Below are 22,397 nucleotides of genomic sequence, written 5' to 3'. Positions count from 1 at the left end.
GTATCTACCATCAATAGTTGCTTCTTCATCATCAGGGTAAGCTCTATGTGGATGGTAACTGAGGTTACTGTTTCAGGCAGCAACTTTGATGGTTTGGGGGGGAAGCATACCAAACAGAGCCTAAATCTTCTTTGTGGGTCTGAGAGCAGTGCCGCTCTGATTTAACATAAACCTCTTTGAGTAGTGGAAGGATAGTTAACACATTGACATAGTCAGGACCCACCATCTCCTGGCACTTTTAGGCCAATCTTCCAAACAGGCTCGTATTAGTATTGATGATGATTTGAGTGCTGTCCCTTCCTTGAGCTTCAGGATACAGTAGTGCCTTCACAGGTACAGTTTTTTGAAGCCATGTGACCTTTTCTGGAAATTCAACTTCTATTATCACATAACCTCAATATGGGTAGCTGCTTTCACTGAGGCCAAGCCCTCTACAGGGTGTAGAGGGAGATGCCTCAGATAGTCAAAGATGATGGTGATCTATGACCCATTGTCTAATAGTGCCTTCACTGTTTTCCCTTCTACTTTCACGGAGACTACCAGTGTGGATCTAATCAATCCATTTGGTATAGTAGAGGCAGAATCTCAGGTGGACATTGGTTTGGTATTAGAGCTGTTTGCATTGTGAGTCCCCCTGGATTTCTCTGCAGATTGATGGACTTAGTCCATGCAGGACCTCACATCGTACTCTCCAGCCAGTGGTATTACTGTTTTGCCAGTGGCTTCCTTCTGTATACCTGTAGTCAGAAGTAGGCTCAGCCCTTTCATTACTGTTGTGTTGGTCAGAGTTACGCTGATAAACCCCCAAAAAACATTCAACTGCTGGGGATGTACTTGCCTAGGATCCATATGGGAGTGAGGTTCATGCTTGAAACTAGAGAGCAGATACAGTCTTGCAGTTCAGGGACATAGAAAGACTGGGCCTGCACATGCTCCAGAAATATATATATATATAAAAATATATAAATATGGCTGAAGAGTCTTGTAGGAGAAAGGCACTGGTTCACTTTGGTTACACACTAAAACAGGGGAAACAAATCCACAAAAATCAAACAAGCAAGAGCAAAAGTGGAAATGTCCAATCAGAATGGTGCACAAAAAGTGTCTTTCAACTCATCTGATAAATCCAAACGTCTTTATTCATCCAAAATAACTCTTTCATCCAAAGTAACTCAATGACTCGACATGATCATGTTTCGGCCACCCGGCCTGCATCAGGAGTCTTAGGAGTCTTTGGGTATCAATTGGATAAATATGCTCTAAAACACAACGATCAAACCGTTGCTCCGAATCTTGTGACGCTACAAACCAACACGGCCTTGCAAGGTTTGATCGTTGTGTTTTAGAGCATATTTATCCAATTGATACCCAAAGACTCCTAAGACTCCTGATGCAGGCCGGGTGGCCGAAACATGATCATGTCGAGTCATTGAGTTACTTTGGATGAAAGAGTTATTTTGGATGAATAAAGACGTTTGGATTTATCAGATGAGTTGAAAGACACTTTTTGTGCACCATTCTGATTGGACATTTCCACTTTTGCTCTTGCTTGTCACTTTGGTTACAACTAGAAAGCAGGAACCCAGCAAGACAGGACCAGGAATATATACACACCATAGTGTTTTGGTAATATAACAAAATATTGATATGTACATATGATGTACTGGCCTAAGAGCCAATGTGAGAAAGGTACTGGTTCACTCTGGTTACAACCAGCGGTGGATAAGTGTTTAAAATGGTGCGGCGACTGGGGAGGGGGGGGGTGTTCAAAATTGTACCTTCGCTCCAAAAGACGCACCGAGATTTCCACCCACTTTTGGGTGGAAAAAAAGTGCATCTTATGGAGTGAAAAATACGGTAGATATGTACATATGATGAAATGGCCTACGAGCCATGTATGAGAAAGGTACTCGTTCACTCTGGTTACAACCAGAAAGCAGGAACCCTACAAGACAGGGTCCGTACAGTCCAGAAATATATACACATAACTTGGCAACTTGCTTGAGTACCTAAATAAAATTCATGTAAAACGCTCTTAGCAACCTTGGGAGAATGGTATAAAAAATTGAATGAATAAATAAATGAATGAATATTTGGTTCCTTGGAAGGCTGATGTCCTGTGCTGCTGAGAGTCTGATAACAACCATGAGACACTGTAGTCCTCAAAAAAACAAAAACTGTGCTGCCCTCTGGTCAGAGTTAGACAGATAGTCCCCAGGCCTTATGCATATAAACAGAAACAAGGGGTTGGAGGGAGAAAGGGGGCAGCACAGCGGGAAGGAGGTTGGAGGGGGCGGCACAGTGGAGAGAGAGGATGGACAGAAGTGCGGCACAGTGGGAAAGGGTCAGGGGGACGGCCCGGCTTCATCGAGCTATGAAGCAATACACTTGAGAGCCTGAGACAAGTTCTGGGGTGTCTGGCCCCCCTTGTTGTAACAGGCACTCAAGCGTATCGACTCCCATGTGCATCGGCTGAGCCGCCTCCCTGAGCTCTCTTACTGTTACCGGGGGAGGGGGCGAGGTGGAGGTAGAGCGGTGAACAAGGGTGGGGGGGAGGGTGTGGTGTAATGGTGAACAAGTGTGGGGGGAGGAAAGGGACAAGTCAACAATATTTTCTGGAGAGAAAAAGAGCACAAGTTAGGAAAGCTATCCTTTGACAGAGAGAAATGCAGACAGACAGACACACATTTATCTGACAGGATGACCAACTGCTCAAAACTGGAGAACGGGGATCAACCAGGAGGAGGAAGGGCAAGAGACGGGGTGTGGAGAGGAATTCAAGAGGGAGGGGGGCTGGAGCGAGTCACATGACCAGCCTTTGTGGAAGTGGAGGGGCTGGGATAGGTGACTGGACTGGGCAGGGTGTAATTGGGAGGGGGGCTGGGCCATTGTAGAAGGCAACACACGGGTAAGGGGGAAGGGGGAGACAAGGGAAAGGAGAGTGGTCTGGGTATGGGAAAGGAGGGAGCTGGGGTGGGTCTGCGGCATTTGGGCACAGTGAACTATACTGATACTTATCAAATCTGTTTATACAGAAGACCAGTCAACCTGCAAAATACCTGACATTTTCAAACAGTAGTTTTTAATTCTGAGAACATCTCTCAGATTTTACTTCCTACAAAACAGTGTCTTCTTATGGTGGTCTTCTTTGGAAACCAGTTTCATAACTAGTTTTAAATAATAAAGTGAATTCTCTTCAAACCTTAGATTAATGGAGGAAAAAAATATGAAACCTCCTACTGACTAATTTCAAATACATACCAAAAATCTTACAAAGATTTGTATTGCTTTTCACAGGTCAAAATGGATTTTCATTGACATGTAGGGTTTTTCCTTGTTCCTTTATAAAATTGCCTATCAGAAATTTACCTTTTAAACTATGTTACATTTTCAAATGCCAAGTTAAGTTGTGGCATCTGTATAATGGTTTTCGTACTTTGGCCCAGCTACGTGACTGACATCTAGCATGCTGGGCTTAAAGTTATGTGTACTACACACCTCATTAAAGGCATATTACAATGAGATCCCTCAGATCAACACGATTGATCCTACAATGAGGCCATGAGGCAGAATCTCAAATGAAGTCTTATCAAAAGCAAAAGGTCAGCAGCTCAACACAAATTTTGCTGAATGAAGCTTCTCTTTTAAACTGTTCATTGGGGTCCACTAATAGGGGGCTTCATTAAAAACCTGAGAAGGGGCAAACCCTTGGAGAGCCAAGGAACCTTCATCATTATAAATTTTTTTCCCCAGTCTTTGCCAAGTTTTCATTTATGCTGCAAAAAGGAGAGTAACAGAGAGAAGATAAACAATGGGAATGATGCAGGTGGGAATTATGCAATATGAAGTCATAATTCAATAATTGCTCTCATCAAGCTATGTCCTATCACTCGTTACTGTTCTGAATCTCCCAGATTCTCAACAATAAAATCGACATTTAACGTGGTCTCTAAACTGGTCTCTGACAATTTAGCCTGCATGCATTTTAGCGGTGGATTATCAAAAAAGCTTATGGTGGTCTTTTGCGAGCTTTTTTTTAGCAGTCTCCGATGCTGCCATGCAAATGGGCTCTTCAGTATTCAAACGAGGACTCCGGTGGATTCTTAAACATAGCCGAGCCATTCTCCAAGAGCGGTGTCAGCTTTTGGTGACAAAAATCAGCGACTGGTCTGGGGGTACCAGTACAGGGACAGCACTGTGAAAAACACATCTCTGGCGTGTGTTTTGAGCAAAAAATCCCAAATTGAAGTTCGGCAGGAGAGATGCCACAGGAGGGGCCTTATGCGTCTGGGCCAATCAGAGCCTTAGGCCCCTCCCTGGATACAACCGGGGTTCTGATTGGCCCAGATGCATAAGGCCCCACCCATAGGAGGGACCTTAACCTGGGAGAGCCTTAGGCCCCTCCACGGTACATCCCAGGATGCACTGGGGAGGGGAAGGCCCACCATTTTGAAGAAGTGGACCTGCTGGTCGGAAGGACTAGGCAGCCCTCCAGCCAGCCATCTGAAAATAAGGTAAAGAGGAGAGGGTGGGGATTGTTGGAGGCACAGAGGGGTTGTGTGATGGCGGGAGAGCGTGAGCAACTCTCCCGCTGCTGGGGGGGGGGGGGGTGTTGGTTGGTGGCAGGAGAAATTAGGCATCTCTCCTGCTGCCTGGGGGTGCGTCGGCTGGGCGGAAGAGACAGTATTTCTCCCACTGCAGATGGTGTATGTCAGTTGGTGGCAGGAGTGAGTGGGTAACTTTCCCGCTGCCGGGGGGGGGGGGCGTTGGGGGTGTTGGTTGACGGTGGGAGACATTGGACATCTCTCCCGCTGTTGTGGGTTTTTTTTTTTGTTTGTTTATTCTGCGCATGTGCCCATTACTATAACTAGAGATGGGCACATGCTAATTTAGTGAGTCTTCGCTACTCTCCGTCAATCTCATTTGCAAGTGCGTTTTTTGGAGAATGACTTGCTTTTTTTTTTAAATCACAACAGCTGCGACAGCAGCCCATCAGTTTTATATGCGCATTTTTGAAAATCTAGGCCTGAATCACTAAGTAACTTCCTAGGAAACCTATAAAGGACTCCTTGATAGGGAAAGCTCTCTTTCAGAATGTTTGTTGTCAGTTTACCAAAAAAAAAAAAAGATTAACTACAGCTATGAACTGGTGTGTTTTGCAGTTCATTTATAGAACTTGGCATTCATGCAGAATAAAAGTCTTCATCGCTCCAAGGACACATGTGCTCAATATACCACGGTGTATTTATTCCATCCTGCTGTTATAGTCTCATTCCCCTATAATTAGTACCGTTAAACATGTAAGCTCCAATACAATTATGCTATTCAAGAAAATCTATCACATACTGTATAGAGTTGTTCCTTTGCACTATAATTCTGTAATAGCACATTTTAATTAGGAACATCAAGGTTTGAGTTTTATTTTAAAGCGCAATAATTCTGCCGAGGTCTATAATTAGCAGCTTTAAGGAACTATAGTTTATAATAGAGGTGAGCAGTTAACATTTTCACTGAGGTGCAGTTTTTCTCCGCACAAAACCACCTACATGATTTGATGGTATCAGTTATTCGGACTGTTGGACCTAAAATAATCAGACTCCCAATTACATTTTCTTCCTTGAAACAACATATTATTGACATGAAGGCAAACTTGACAAGAGAAGTTTATTCTGCCTGTAACCTTATATTTCTTTGTTATTAACGGTCATTATTTATGCTGAGAAGCTTTTGGACCTCTGTGCGTTTACAAAAAATAGATAGTTCCAGATCTAATAGATGCTGGCATTGTCATACAGATATTGGGACATTAGAAACATAGAAACATAGAAATAGACGGCAGATAAGGGCCCACGGCCCATCTAGTCTGCCCACCTTAATGTCCCTCCCCTATCTTTGCCCTGTGAATAGATCCCATGTGCCGATCCCATTTGGCCTTAAAATCAGGCACGCTGCTGGCCTCAATCACCTGTAGTGGAAGACTATTCCAGCGATCAACCACTCTTTCAGTGAAAAAGAATTTCCTGGTGTCACCTCGTAGTTTCCCGCCCCTGATTTTCAATGGATGCCCTCTTGTTGTCGTGGGACCCTTGAAAAAGAAGATATCTTCCTCCGCCTCGATGCGGCCCGTAAGATACTTGAACGTCTCGATCATGTCCCCCCTCTCTCTGCGCTCCTCGAGCGAGTATAGCTGTAATTTGTCAAGCCGTTTTTCGTATGGTAGATCCTTGAGTCCCGAGACCATCCGGGTGGCCATTCTTTGCACCGACTCCAGTCTCAGCACATCCTTGCGATAATGCGGCCTCCAGAATTGCACACAGTATTCCAGGTGGGGCCTCACCATGGATCTATACAATGGCATAATGACTTCCGCCTTACGACTGACGAAACCCCTTCGTATGCAGCCCATGATTTGTCTTGCCTTGGACGAAGCCTGTTCCACTTGATTGGCAGACTTTAGATCATCTGCTGTTTTTTTGTCCTCTGATACTCAGCTTCTGGAAGTCGATATGGGGACAAATCAATGTAATACTTGATTCTGCAATTCCATTGTCATATGAGATGGTTATATTTGGTACCTTATTGTATGTTAAACCCTCATTTGACCGGTATAAAGGCAGGCTTTTCATGATAATGACAGGGATAGCCATCCAGATGATAACAAGAAATTGGAAGAGTTCTGATACTTTAAATTTTCCTTTTTGGTGGGCAAATTTGTGTTCTAGTTACAAATATGAAAAAATGAATGCAGAATTTTTGGGGAATGATAAGGTATTTAAGTTAGTGTGGGGCCCATTAGCAGTTTTTGTTGCATCTATTTAAGATATGTAGTTATATATTTATGTCTTATATCTCTTCTAAATTAGGCTTCGTATCCATACACATCCGGGGAGGGGGGATACCGCATATATATTTGATGTATGTTTACATTTCTGAGTTATACAGGGTTGGGGGGTAATGATGTCTTTTAATTTCTGTAGTTCAAAAGTGCTTTGTAATGGTTTGATATGTTTCACATGTATATATTTATATTGCACTGTTCATATTGGAAAATAATTAAAAAACGGTCATTATTTATGCTGTTTGTGCTGTGTGGTTTTCAAAGCATCTTCACCATACATTTTTTTCTTTTTGTTACTTCCTTGAAACAGTATTTCTTGAATAGATTATGAATTGGCTGAGTGGGGGTGAGCAAAAGTAGTCATAAATGGAGATCACCCTGAGAAAAGGAGGTTAGCAATGGAGGACTGCAGGGATAGTTTCTTGAAATTGTTCTGCTTAACATTTTTGTAAACGACACAATGGTGGAAATGCTATTGAAGAGTATCGACCAGATAAAGTGCGGGACAGAAGAGGTGAGGAAGTAATGTTTATCAAGGTCCTCAATAAACATCGCTTTCTCAACCTCTTCCTGTGGCTTCTACACTCGTTTTGAGTGGGAAATGCTTTTGAGTATTCTTTGCCCTTTTTATATGGATGATACCAAAATCCGCTATAGGGCATACATCTTGGAAAGGGTAGAAAATATGAATAGAGGACTTACTGACACAAAGAATGGTTCAGAGTTTGGCAGCTAAGACAGTGGTTCCCAGTGGTTTGCGAACCTGAGACCATCACAGCACATCTGCTGGAAGTATGCTGTACTGAATCATTAATCTAATCTAATCTTCTATTTTTGCGTTGCTCATACCTAGGTAGGCTCAAGGTGACTTAAAGGGGGGGGTGAGGAAGGAGAAGGGGGAGGAGGGGTGGGATAAGAGAAGAGGAGGGGATGAGAGGGTAGGGAGAGGGGTGGAGGGGGGAGGAGAGGATACAGGTGATTAAGTGTCAAATAGATGAGTTTTCTGTTTCTTCCGGAATATTACATTACATTACATTAGTGATTTCTATTCCGCCTGTGCCTTGCGGTTCAAAGCGGATTACAGTTAAAAGAGATCAGGACATTACCGAGAGAATTACATTACAACGATTCAATTAAATTACATGCTGTGGTATAGAAATACAAGTATAAGATATTTGGATTTATCGATAGAAATAACTTGACAGGGATCAAGTAGATTACAAGGTTCAGTGGGGAAAATAATATAGGCAATTGAAGAAAGTTACCTATCTTTGAAGGAATCAGTTAAGCAGATACCTAAGGGAGATGCTTATTTAGGAGAAGGTTAAATGGATACCTTTAGGAGATGCTTATTTAGGAGTTTGGATATTTTTGGTAAATAAGGTTCGAGGGGATGATTAGTGTGCTAATTGCTGGGGAGAGTGAATATTAAGTATGGTATAGTTAGGTTCCGTCCTGGTCATTTCAGTAAGGTCATTCCAAGATTTTACGCCTAGAAAGGTGAGCATGGAGTGGAAAACACGTTTGTATTGCAGATTTTTTGTGGAAGGGAGATTTAGAAGTATTCTGTTGAGGGTTCTGCAGGAAGTAGACCATGCCTTGGAGAAGAATTGGATGAGAGGAGCCGCGGAGTTTTCGTAAAGTATACGGTGAATGATGCATGCAGTTTTGAAGGTTATTCGTGATGGGATAGGTAGCCAGTGCAGTTGCCTGATGAAGTCTGTAATCGAGTCATATTTTCTCAGGTTGAAGATTAGTCTGACAGCAGTGTTTTGGATGAGTTGCATTCTTTTCACAAAGGAAAATCAAGAAGCTGTTATTGCTGATCTTAATGATAAGAATTTATCTATGAAAACATTTACTACTGCCTTGGTTAAGAAATGCTTCTTTATTTTATGGACGCTGCGTAGGATTAGGTCTTACTTCAGTCCCTCTGCATTTAGAACATTAGTTTGGTCTTTTGTTCTTAGTACATTGGATTATTGTAACTCTGTTCATCTTGCAGGTCTACGTTCAAAACTAGATAGATTACACAAGATTCAAAACATAGCTGTAAGAACATAAGCCATGCCTCTGCTGGGTCAGACCTGAGGTCCATCATGCCCAGCAGTCCGCTCATGTGGTGGCCCATCAGATCCAGGACCTGTATACTAGCCCTCTATCTATACCCTTCTATCCCCTTTTCCTTCATAAAATTGTCCAATCCCTTCTTGAACTCCATTACCGTACCCTGTCCTATCACTCCCTCTGGAAGCACGTTCCAGGTGTCCACTACCCGTTGGGTGAAGAAGAACTATACTAGCCCTCTATCTATACCCTTCTATCCCCTTTTCCTTCAGAAAATTGTCCAATCCCTTCTTGAACTCCATTACCGTACTCTGTCCTATCACTCCCTCTGAAAGCACGTTCCAGGTGTCCACTACCTGTTGGGTGAAGAAGAACTTCCTAGCATTGGTTCTGAATCTGTCCCCTTTTAATTTTTCGGAATGCCCTCTCGTTCTTGTAGTTGTTGAAAGTTTGAAGAATCTGTCCCTCTCCACTTTCTCTATGCCCTTCGTGATCTTATAAGTCTCTATCATATCCCCTCTAAGTCTCCGCTTCTCCAGCAAAAAAAGCCCCAGTCTCTCTAATCTTTCAGCGTATGAAATGTTTTCCATACCTTTTATCAAACACGTCGCTCTCTTCTGAACCCTCTCGAGTATCGCCATATCCTTCTTTAGGTACGGCGACCAATATTGGACGCAGTACTCCAGATGAGGGCGCACCATCGCCCGATACAACGGCAGGATAACTTCTTTTGTTCTGCTTGTAATACCTTTCTTGATTATTCCTAGCATTCTATTTGCTTTCTTAGCAGCCGCTGCACATTGTGCCGATGGCTTCATTGTCATGTCCACTATTACCCCCAAGTCCCTTTCTTGGGAACTCTCACTCAATAACAGCCCTCCCATTGTGTAGCTGTACCTTGGGTTTCTGTTTCCTACGTGTAAGACTTTGCATTTCTCTACATTGAACTTCATCTGCCATCTCGTTGCCCACCCCCTAGTTTGTTTAGGTCCCTTTGTAAATCTTTGCAGTCCTCTTTAGTCCTAGCCCCATTAAATAGCTAGGTGTCATCTGAGAATTTTATTACTTCGCTCTTCATCCCCGTTTATAGATCATTTATAAATACATTGAATAGTAGTGGTCCAAGCACCGACCCCTGCGGAACACCACTCGTGACCTTCCTCCAGTCCGAGTAGTAGCCCTTCACTCCTACCCTCTGCTTTCTGCCCATCAACCAATTCCTGATCCATCTGTGTACGTCTCCTTCCACCCTATGGTTCTTTAGTTTCTGAAGTAGGCGTTCATGGGGTACCTTGGCCAAAATGTCTTCCTCCAAAAACTGGGTAGCTCAACACCTTTGTAACTTTTTTTCCCCTGAAACTTAGGGCTCCTTTTACTAAGCTGTGCTAGCGGTTTTAGCGTGCGGGCTAGACGCTAACACCAGCATTGAGCTGGCGTTTGTTCTTAGCGCATAGCGCGGGGTTAGCGCACGCGGCAATGCAGCGCGCGCTACAAACGCTAGCGTACCTTAGTAAAAGGAGCCCTTAATTTGAAGCTTCACAACTGATGCAAAAATAAAAGAGAGACTATTTGATGTGGAAAATCAACATACTTAAAGAGGTGAAAAGCTTTTCAAAACTGTACCTTTTCCGCAAGCCATCCTAGATGCCTAATCTCTCGACTTCCAGCAATCTCTGTTTTCCCCAGCTGCTCTTTGACGTCTGCTATCACCCTGGCAATGAGATCACTAACAACGGAGGAGATGGCGTTGAACCAGGCTTGACTTGTAGCCGGGTCTTTACTTCTAAGGACCACTGTGTGCTTGGCATCTGGTGAATGGAGCTCAATATGTCTAGAAATAGAAACAAAGCGGCTTTGTTTAGACCAAAACATAGGTATGATTTTACTTATGGTAGTCAATATATGGGAGCAGATTTTAATTTTAGGCAAAAAAAAAAAAGTGCTAACAGAGTTCCAAAATATCTCATGAACAGCTACTTTTTACAATATATGAGTAATCAAATCATCTGTGCCTGCTGGAAGGCATCATTGGAAAAAAAGTCACATAAATATGGATCACCTGCAGCTTAGGCTATCAATCGGATCCAGATTCATCTGACAGGGTTAATCCAATCCTGGGTTTACCCCATTCCACTAAAGATGTAGTCTCGCTTCTCTTAGACTTGCAGTGGTTCTCAACCCTGTCCCTGGGGACCTCCAGCCAGTCGGGTTTTCAAGATATCTCTAATGAATATGCACAAAAGAGATTTGCATATGATGGTAGTGACAGGCATGCAAATCTCTCTCATGCATATTCATTAGGGATATCTTGAAAACCCGACTGGCTGGAGGTCCCCCAGGACAGGGTTGAGAACCACTGTCTTAGAGAATGCAATAGTGAAATCAAAACTAGAAGTCTCTGCATTCAATGGGGACACCCAGAACTGGATCAACCCTGTCAAGCAAAACTGGATTCAGTTGCAACCCTACCCACCACGCTATGTTATGTTGATCAGGTTTTCTATTCCGCCTTTACCTATTCAGTTCAAGGTCAGATTACATTACAAGAGGTTGGGTCAGTTACCCAAGAGCTACAATGTACAGTTTGACATGGACATTCAATAATGTTACTAATGTAGTTAGGTCATAGTTACAAATACAGAGTTACACGTTGAAGTAGGTCGTCATTGGCGCATCATGTTCCAGGAGTTACATTATTAGACAGTTTAGAAATGGGCTTTTATAATTACCATTTCAGCTACCATCTCTTGCGTGTTTGTTGTACGCTGCATGCATCTGGTAGCACTTTATAAATAATAAATAGTAGTAGTAGATACTTCAGGGATGGCTCCTCGTATATTCAAGTGGCCTAACATGGCAACAGTGGCCATAGTCAGGTTTGTGTTCAGGCCCAGCCAAAATTGAAGAAGCATCGCCTTGCACTTATCCACGATAAGAACATAAGATTTGCTGCTACTGGGCCAGACCAGTGGTCCATCGTGCCCAGCAATACGCTCACGCGGCGGCCCTTAGGTCAAAGACCAGTGCCATAACTGAGACTAGCCTCACCTGCGTATGTTCTGGTCCAACAGGCATTATCTAACCTTTTCTTGAATCCCTGAAGGGTGCTTTCCCCTGTAACAGACTCTGGAAGAGCGTTCCAGATTTCTACCACTCTCTGGGTGAAGAAGAACTTCCTTACGTTTGTACGGAATCTATGCCCCAGCTGAAGATCTTAAGAATAGCCTTACTGGGTCAGACCAATGGTCCATCAAGCCCTCACGGTGGCCAATCTGGGTCACTAGTACCTGGCAAAATTCCAGAGAGTAGCTACGTTCCAATAGCAGCCACAATGTTTTCCAAGCTTGTCAGCTGGCAGCAGTGTCCCGAGCCATCGCTGATGCTGGTCTCGTCCTATCCCTGCACACGTGCAAGACAATGCACCCGCTCACAAGGCTGGCAAAACAATGGATGTTTTGATGCAGTTGAGGGTTTCAGTTAATAGACCAGTGTTTTTCAACCTTTTTACACCTATGGACCAGCAGAAATAAAAGAATTATTCTGTGAACCGGCATCGGTCCATGGACCGGCGGTTGAAGAGCACTAAGGGGCTAAGTCGTGGGCCAGACCCCGTCCATCTCTACCCAATCTCCACCCCAGACCCCGCCCCCATAATAGTACTAATTGCACCTTGCACGTCCCGTGCCTCATCTGGAAGCCTTCTCTCTGACGTTGCAACGTCAGAGAGAAGGCTTCCGGTTCAGGCGCAGGATGCCCATAGGATCCACTGCCCATGGCTTTGTGCACTGAATCAGTTAGGAAGAGGGAGCTGGCTCGAAGATAACGCTGCATCGATCGCACTGTGGACCGGCGGTTGAATAACACTGTTTTGGGCCTGATGCACGTGCTGGCCCTGTGGACCGGCAGGAAATTTCTGTGGACTGGCACTGGTTGAAGAACACTGGTATGGACCTTTACTGCTACTACTTATCACTTATATAGTGCTGAAAGGCATATGTAGCACTGTACATTTTAACATTTATAGACGGTCCCTGCTCGGAAGAGCTTACAATCTAACTTGGACGGACAGACATGACATATAGGGTTAGGGATGCAGAACCCAAGGTGAAAGGAGTTAGGAGTCAAAAGCAGTCTCAAAGAAATGGACTTTTAATTGGGCCTTGAACACTGCCAGAGACGGAGCCCGCCATAGGGATTCGGGCAGCTTGTTCCAAGCATATGGCGCAGCAAGGCAGAAGGGACGGAGTCTGGAGTTGGCAGTTGAAGAGAAGGGCACAGACAGGAGGGACTTACCAGGGGGGGGGGAAATCATAGGGGGAGATAAGTGAAGAGAGATAGTAAGGGGCAGCTGAGTGAGTGCATTTGGAGGTCAGTAAGAAGAGTTTGAAGTGTATTCAGAAACGGATGGGAAGCCAATGAAGCTACTTTAGGAGAGGGGTAATGCGAGTATAACGTCTCTCCCGGAATATAAGTCACCAGATCTTGCTCCATCTGACTATTTTCTGTTTCCAAACCTTAAAAAGAGTTTGAAAGGGAGACAATTTTCGAGTGATTCCGAGGTGATGGCAGTAGCGGAGCAGTATTTCAGTGACCCGACATCAGAGTAATTTTTGAAAGGGTTACATAAACTTCAGGCACGACGTGCCAAGCGTGTTGAACTTAGGGGTGAATATGTGGAATAACTTGTAAGTTTCATAGCTCCAAGTCATTCCTACCTGGTTGGGCTGAGAACTTTTCAGCGCCCCAATATACTAGGGTTGGACATAATATCAGAAGCTGTTATACAGGCAGGCATGCCCTCATTCACACCCCTGGGAGATGGAAGGGAGTCAGTGGCTACTGGAGGAGAATGAGGGGGTCATGCTTACATCCTTACAGTTGTCATTGGCCAGTGTGGGCACCTATTTGGCACTTATTCGTTGTTAATACAGGTTTAGCCTCAGGCGTCTAAATTGTGTCCTGGATGTATTCTTAAATGTTTGATCTCTAAATCTGTGCAATGTCTAGGAAATAACTCTGTAAGATGAGGTTGTAACGCCACAAATGTTCTGAGCTCTTTGGGGAGGATGTCATAGGGGGAAAACACGCTCCAGGGATTCAAGACAGTTAGACAAGTTCCTGCTGAACCAGAACATACGCAGGTAGGGCTAGTCTCAGTTAGGGTGCTGGTCTTTGACCAGAGGGCCGCCACGTGAGTGGACTGCTGGGCACAATGGACCACTGGTCTATCCCATCAGCGGCAGTTCTTATGTTCTTATGAGGGGATATAAAACCAAATAAATAAAATTATGGCAGAAAAATGTCCAGTGAAGATATGAAGAAATGGTGGTGTGCAGTTTATTCAATAATCATAAAAAGTCTGTGCGATGGCTCGACAGGCAGGTGTTTCGGCCCATATGGCCTGCCTCAGGAGCCTTAATCAGAATATTCAATTGTTCGAGTGGTGTGGCCTACCATAAATGAAACACTTCATTCAGGTATGAATTCTGGGGATCTGGACCCACACCATCTCCCAGAGCCACACTGACTGATGCGGGAAAGCAGCAAGCTGCCCACTCTCCAGATTCCCAGAATTCATTCTTGAATGAAGTGTTTCATTTATGGTAGGTCAACACCGCTCAAGCAATTGAATATTCTGATTAAGGCTCCTGAGGCAGGTAATATGGGGCGAAACACATGCGTGTCACGCCATCACACAGACTTTTTATGACCTCTTAATAAACTGCGCACCACCATTTCTTCATATCCCCCACGGTGGTTTGTTCGTTTCCATTTGGATTGTGGAGAACTCTCTCCTGGTTTGTCTAAGAAAAATGGCCATGTCATAAGCCTGATCACACCACGCCTCTAACATGCCCCTTGGGATGTAGATGAACTGCGGATGAACAGCTTAGATATTTGTCTAGAAAAAATAGTTTTTGAAAATACCCCTATATGCCACTTTTTGGATGTCTTTTTATTTTTTTTTTTAAAAATGAGCCCCCAAATTTCTTACCCCCTCCCCTTTTTAGTAAACCACAATAGCGGTTATTAGCGCAGGGAGCCGCGCTGAATGCTCCACGCTTCTCACGACGATCATAGAGTTCCTATGAGTATCGCGCTAATCACCGCTATGATTGTTTAGTAAAAGATATGAGGGAATAAGGTTGTGTGGTACAGTGTTTTTGAACAGCAGAAATAGTGAGTATGTTAATTGCTGAGAATATGCTTCAGGGAAGGTTTGGGCTTAGTTCATTCTTGTGTAGAGGTTACAGGTGGCTTACAGAGGTTTGGATACGACTTAGTAGCTTTTTTTGATTTTGTTTTACGTTTTTATAATTACGTATGTTGTTTTTTTTTTGTAATCTGCTTTGGATAAATGTGGAATAAAAGTAACCAAGCTATAAATCACTGCCTAAACCACTTCATTGTTGGTGATGGATTCTGAGTGATGGACGGTTATGCGGTTATTGAGAGATGAAGGTTATATATTTTCAATGCAAAATGAGAGGCTGGATCTACTGCGGAGGGTATAGTAGTGTCTGAGGTATGAGCTGAGCAGTTGGTGAGGGAATGTCAAATCATGCAGAGCCTTGTGGAATTAGGAGCTTTAATGATAAGTTTGGAGAAATAAGCCATCTCTTTGAAACCTTTTACCCTTGTTCAAGGCTGTGGGTTTTTTTTTAATTGTATGGTAGATCAAGGTGATACAATAATACCTTGGTTTGCAAGCATAATTCGTTCCAAAACCATGCTTGTAATCCAAAACATTTGTATATCAAAGCGAATTTCCCCATAAGAAATAATGGAAACTCAGACGATTCGTTCCACAACCACAAAACTTTAATACAAAATACTAGATGTACTTGTATTTGAAGGCCTCACTCGTTTAGAACAGTCACTGCACTCTTGCAGTGTCAGAGAGAGAAGAACTATCAGCTGTTGTGATGATTTGATGCATCTATACTGTATGTACTCGTATTGCAAGACTTCGCTCGTTTAGAACAGTCACCACTCCTGCAGCGTCGGAGAGAGAAGAACCATCGGCTCAGTTGTGATGATGTGATGCGTGTATACTGGATGTACTCGTATTGCAAGACCTCGCTCGTTTAGAACAGTCACTACACTCCCGCAGCGTCAGAGAAGAACCGTCGGCTCAGTTGTGATGTGTGAATACTGTATAGAAACATAGAATCATAGAAATAGACGGCAAATAAGGACCATGGCCCATCCAGTCTGCCCCCCTAATGTCCCTCCCCTACCTTTGCCCTGTGAATAGATCCCATGTGCCGATCCCATTTGGCCTTAAAATCAGGCACGCTGCTGGCCTCAATCACCTGCAGTGGAAGACTATTCCAGCGATCAACCACCCTTTCAGTGAAAAAGAATTTCCTGGTGTCACCTCGTAGTTTCCCGCCCCTGATTTTCCACGAATGCCCTCTTGTTGTCGTGGGGCCCTTGAAAAAGAAGATATCTTCCTCCGCCTCGATGCGGCCCGTGAGATACTTGAACGTCTCGATCATGTCCCCCCTCTCTCTGTGCTCCTCGAGCGAGTAAAGCTGTAATTTGTCAAGCCGTTCTTCGTACGGGAGTTCCTTGAGTCCCGAGACCATCCGGGTGGCCATTCTCTGCACCGACTCCAGTCTCAGCACATCCTTGCGGTAATGTGGCCTCCAGAATTGCACACAGTATTCCAGGTGGGGCCTCACCATGTATGTACTTGTATTGCAAGACATTGCTTGTACATCAAGTTAAAATTTAATCAAATGTTTTGCTTGTCTTGCAAAACACTTGCAAACCAAGTTACTTGCAATCCAAGGTTTTACTGTATACCTAAGCAAATACTGGCATCACAAAAGAGCAGTGCTACAATAGTCCAAAAACTGACCAACATTATACCCCCTTCCCATCCTTAATGTGGGTTAACGCATCCTTTACAAAGCCATACTAGCGTTTTTAGTGTCAGCTGCGGCGGTAACAGCTCAGACACTTGTAGGATTTCTATGCGCATCGGAGCTGTTATCGCGGCGGCCGACGCAAAAAAAAAAACACCCCAAAAACACGCTAGCGCAGCTTTGCAAAAGAAAGGCCTAGTGAGAAAGCCCTACAGCTATTTTACAATGAAAACAAAACATGAAATAAATACGCACAACTTCCGTGTTTGCAGAACACTAAGAAGAAAGGATGGTGGGAAGCGTCATGCAGCGCACTGATTATTCTTTGTTTCGAGGATGGCAGTCTCTCAAGGTCTGATGTGCTGCCCTGGTTGAACAAGTTGCTGCAAAGCTATATCTATCTGCTTTTCAGTGATAAACGTTTTCTTTAAATTCCTCGGTGAATAGAAATATTTGGAGCAATACCACAGCTGTGTTTATCCTCACACTCCACCACAGTTATGTAAATAGTGCATATGGAGCCGTTTCAGATACAGCTCGTGCCAACCCAGAGGAATTATTTCTCGTCTCTAGTTTGTTGCCAAGCGGTGGAGTTGCTCTCCAGCTTGGCATGGTATATGAATGATATCACAGTTTCTCAGAGATCTTTTGTCAAACTTTATTATGAAAAAGAGCAATAGGTTTAAAAAAAAAACAACAAAATGCAGCTATTATTATTTTCGGAGATCTCTAACAAACCTTTTCCCTTGTTATTTTTCCAGCTTATTAAACATTGGTTTAATATAAAAATCTAAAGCTTCTTTTATTGTAACCTGGCAACAGTGAAACTGATAAGGAATTTATTAGCAATTAAAAAAAACCCGAGCAGAAATTCAAGCCAAAACTCTAATAACATGTATGAATCCTTCTTTTGACAAGGCTCCCTGACCACCACAATCCCTTTTCTAAGGATTACTGCATATTTCACAAGCAAGGTTTAAAAGATTATTTCTTCAAGTATCTATAATAATAAAACATTAAGTGCGCATGCGCACTCCTACCTGCGTGATCCATGATCCATAATCCATAGGTCCATGGCTGGCAGGAGTGCGCATGCACGCTTACAACGGCCCCACACTCGCGGACCTCAAGGTAATGTTGTGCGGTCTGGCCGGCTCCCTTACACGCCACGCCCAAATTTTATTTTTAAGTTCAAAGTTGCCACGATGGCTCCTCTCACGAGCCATCCCTGCGTTGGAAAAGGCTTCTGATGCAGGCGGGGATCGTGAGAGGAGCCGCCACGGCACCTTTAAACTTAAAAATAACTCCGGCAAGGGACTACGGGAGCTGGCCAGACCGCGGGAAGGGAAGGGGGGAGGGGGGAAATGCTGCTGCTGCTGCACAGAAAAGTGGAGGGGGAGGGAATGCTGCTGTGGCTTCTGCACAGGAAAGTAGGGGGGAGGGAAATGCTGCTGCACAGGGAAGTGGGGTGGGGGAAATGATGCTGCATAGGGAAATGGAGGGGGAGGGAATGCTGCTGCGGCTGCTACACAGGAAGTGGGGGGGGAGGAAAATGCTGCTGCTGTATAGGGGGCAGGGAAAGAGACAGATAGAAAGACAGACAGACAATGGGAGGGAGGGAGAAAGAAAGATAGACAGCGGGAGGGAGATAGAAAGAAAGGAAGAAAGACACAGGGACAGGAAGAGAGACAGAAAGACAGACAGACAAAGGGGGCCAGGGAGAGAGACAGACAGACAGAAAGATAGCGGGAGGGAGAGAGACAGAAAAAAAGAGGCAAGGGTAGGGAGAGAGACAGAAAGAAAGACAAACATACATTTATTCTAGCACCCGTTAATGTAACGGCTTAAAGACGAATTCCATTATATTCTTGAAAAAATGTGTACACTTCTCCCTCCGTATTCGCGGTTTCTACACTCGTGATTTTGGTTATTCGCTGTTTTTGTTTTAATGGCTTTCCCCCACCCCTGTCCCGTGCCCACAGCAATAAACTTACTTTTCCCTGGCCTGGCTTTCGGACAGCACGCTATTACTCTTGCCTTTGGCTTGTAGAAAGCTCCGATTGTCAAGTACCACTTCTAATTAGCCAGCAGCTCTCCCTGGCACCACACCCTTCGTCGTGGTAACCCGCTTGATGGACAGGTTTCTTCTGTCACCTCTTTTTAAGTGTAGGTGGGGGAGGGCAGGGAAACCCTCTTGCATCTTGAAAGGGCACTCATGCAGTCAGTCAAGCTTTCCCCTCTCTCAATAGGACAAGCCTTTCATCCCTCCCTCTTCCTTCCTGTTGCAGAGTTAGTCCCAGAGTGCTGACATCTTATTGGCTAGGGTGGCTGCCAATCGGTATCATTATGCCCTTTCTGGCCCTGGTTCTCCGTCTCTGACTGGCTACGTTCAAAGAGCCCACGTCAGCTCCCCCGCCCTGCTGGCTCCCAGAGTGTAGCGTGTGTGCAGTGAGTCAGGTTTCTCCTGGAACAGGACTGAGGTGCTCGTGATAAACAGTGAAGTTTTCTCCCTCCCCTCCCTCCCTTTCTCCCCTTCCACGGTACAAGGGGGAATTAGAAACAGTCCTTGGATTTTTAAACAGCTGCTGGCAGGCACCGCCGAGATGAGAAAAAGAGAAAGCGCGGCACAGATCACTGAAGCGGGTGGCAAAGAGTTCAAAGCTGAGCAGAGACTGGGCAAGTACATAGAAATAGTTATTTGCGATTTCTCTGTATTCGCGGACCGGCTCTGTTCCTAATCCCCGCAAATATGGAGGGAGAACTGTACTCTCTCTTGTCTGGTGAAAATTCATTAAAAAAAAAAAATGTATATTTTACATATCCTACAATTTTATGTGGATTACAAATTATTCAGGTACTCAAGCATTAATCCCTAACTGTCCCGTTGGGCTCCCACTCTATCTAATGTACCTGGGGCAATGGGGATTAAGTGACTTGCCCAAGGTCACAAGGAACAGTGTGGGATTTGATCCTACAACCTCAGAGTGCCAAGGCTGTAGCTCAAACCACTGCACCACACACTCCCACCATTGCAAGAGAAGTGGAATTATTTAAAAGGATCCAAGATTTGCTTTTATTTCTTTCTTTTACAAAACTGTAGTGCGTTTTTTAGCGTTGGCCGTGGCGGCAACAGCTCAGACACTCATAGGAATTCTAAGAGCATCGGAGCTGTTATTGCCGTGGCTGGCGCTAAAAACCATGCGACAGTTTTGTAAAAAGGAGGTGGGGGGGGGGGTTGTTAAAAGATATTTAAAAGGTATAAGCAGGCTAAAAGACGTACAGTATAGCCTGCCTATACCTAGGCAGGTTCCAAAAAATATATACATAATTAATTAAAGAAAAACAACATCACAAACTCACCTATAAGCAATAACAGAAATAGACAATGATTGTATGATAAAATTACATTGCTGCATAGCCACTATCTACAGTACATAATACTGCATTTTACATATCGCCCCTTTTCATCCATTCAATAATAGGCCTTGATAAATAAGCATGTTTTTAAGAATTTCTTGAACTTTTGCAGCCCACTTTTCCATCTGCAGAAGCCCAGGTAATTTATTCCTCAGGGGTCTTATAGGGTCCAGCAAAGCAAAAGGTAACAACACTCAAAGGTATGTCTCTGTGAAGACTAGTAGCCAGTCTACAGAGACACACATTTGAGTGCTGTTATCCTTTGCTTTGCTGGACCCTATTAGAACATCAGAATAGCCTTACTGGGTCAGACCAAAGGTCCATCAAGCCCAGTAGCCCATTCTTATGGTGGCCAATCCAGGTCCCTAGTACCTGGCCAAAACCCAAGGAGTAGGAGCATTCCAGTATCTCAAAAAATAGCAAGATTCCGGAACCCCAATGAGAGCAACATTCCAGAGCTGAGATTGTGATGTCATAATGCCTCATTCCACAGTGCCTCAGAGCCAGTCTCATCAGTGATGTTACAATGGCTTGTACTTGGAACACATAAGAGCATAAGCACAGCCATACTGGGTCAGACCAATTGTCCATCAAGCCTAGTATCCCGTTCTCACGGTGGCCAATCCAGGTCCCTAGTACCTGGCCAAAACCCAAGGAGTAGCAACATTCCATGCTACTGATCCAGGGCAAGCTGTGGCTTCCCCCATGTCTTTCTCGATGACAGACTATGGACTTTTCCCTCCAGGAACTTGTCCAAACCTTTCTTAAAACAAGCTACGCGGGAGTCAGTAAGAAAGCCGCTCAGCACCGAGAAGCAGCGCCAAATCGCGCTGCTGCTCGGAGTTGGACTAAGTGGATCCGGGAAGCCGGTTAGCAGCGGGGCAGGAGTTCAGAAAGCTTGCTCCTGCCCGCTGCACCTCCACCAACGATCGACAGATGACCCGCTGCACCTCCAGCAGATCGGCAGAGGTAGGAAGATAGGGCAGGGAGGGGGAACAGAGGGCAGAGCCTGGGAGGTAGAATGCAGAGCCTGACAGGGGAGGGGAGGATGGAAAGGTGCTGGGAGCAGAGCCTGACAAGGGAGGGGAGGATGGAAGGGTGCTGGGTGCAGAGCCTGACAGGGGAGGGGAACATGGAAGGGTGCTGGGCGCAGAACCTGTCAGGGGAGGGGAGGATGGAAGGATGCTGGGTGCAGAGCCTGACAGGGGAGGGGAGGAAGGAAGGATGCTGGGTGCAGAGCCTGACAAGGGAGGGGAGGAAGGAAGGGGGCTGGGTGCAGAGCTTGACAGGGGAGGGGAGGAAGGAAGGGGGCTGGGTGCAGAGCCTGACAAGGCAGTAAACTTGAATATTAAGCTGCCCAACTTATATTCGAGTCAACTATTTTCTTCCTTTTTGGGGGGAAAAGGGGGTTCTCAACTTATATTCAGATCGACTTATATTCGAGTATATATGGTATGTTTCCATTCTGATTTTTATGGCAGTGTGATGGGGTCAGTGATCATTGGGGGAGTGTGTGGGGGTCTGTACTTTGTGTCTGCAGTGCTTATCTGGTCACTTTGAATACTTTCTGGGCACTTAGACCTGGTTTTAAGTCACAACATATAAGTTCCGTCCAGGCAGCCTCGTAAAACTTTAGATTATCCCTGTAGGCCTCTTTTGCAAAGCCGCGCTAGCCGCTGCGCTGATGGCGCTGAAGCCCGTAGAGATTTAGAGGGCTTCGGGGCTGTTGCCGAATGGCAGCCACTAGTATGGCTTTGTAAAAAGGCTGTAAGTCTAGGTCAGCCCATGTCCCGCCCAAATCCTGCCCTCACCACTCCTCCCAAAACGCTATGGGCGCACAGCAGCATTCAGATCCCTAAAGGGGAGAGTGTGGCGCAGTGGTTAAAGCTACAGCCTCAGCACGCTGGGGTTGTGGGTTCAAACCCTCGCTACTCCTTGTGACCCTGGGCAAGTCACTTAATCCCCCCACTGCCCCAGGTACGTTAGATAGATTGCGAGCCCACCGGGACAGACAGGGAAAAATGCTTGAGTACCTGAATAAATGCATGGAAACCATTCTGAGCTTCCCTGGGAGGACAAGATAAAAAACTGAATAAATAGATAAAATGCCCCTGGATATGTCTAAAAATCTATTTCAATTATCAGCAGTTGGATGACCTGTCTTTTAGGTCGCCCAAATGCGGGTTTTTAGACGTATTTCC

General features: G+C 44.8%; 1 protein-coding gene across 1 annotated transcript in view; it reads right to left on the bottom strand.

Moving 5' to 3' along the window:
- SNTB1 (syntrophin beta 1) overlaps positions 1–22,397 on the bottom strand; it is a 263,297-nt gene that overhangs the window by 53,229 nt on the left and 187,671 nt on the right. Inside the window, exon 3 of the mRNA XM_033933947.1 lies at positions 10,529–10,736. Within this exon, the coding sequence (XP_033789838.1) occupies positions 10,529–10,736 (208 nt within the window). The remainder of the gene's footprint in view (positions 1–10,528; positions 10,737–22,397) is intronic.

The sequence above is a fragment of the Geotrypetes seraphini genome, chromosome 2, assembly GCF_902459505.1.
Source record: "Geotrypetes seraphini chromosome 2, aGeoSer1.1, whole genome shotgun sequence".
Taxonomy (NCBI): domain Eukaryota; kingdom Metazoa; phylum Chordata; class Amphibia; order Gymnophiona; family Dermophiidae; genus Geotrypetes; species Geotrypetes seraphini.
Note: the sequence above shows the minus strand (reverse complement) of the source record. Positions and strands in the feature narration are given on the sequence as shown.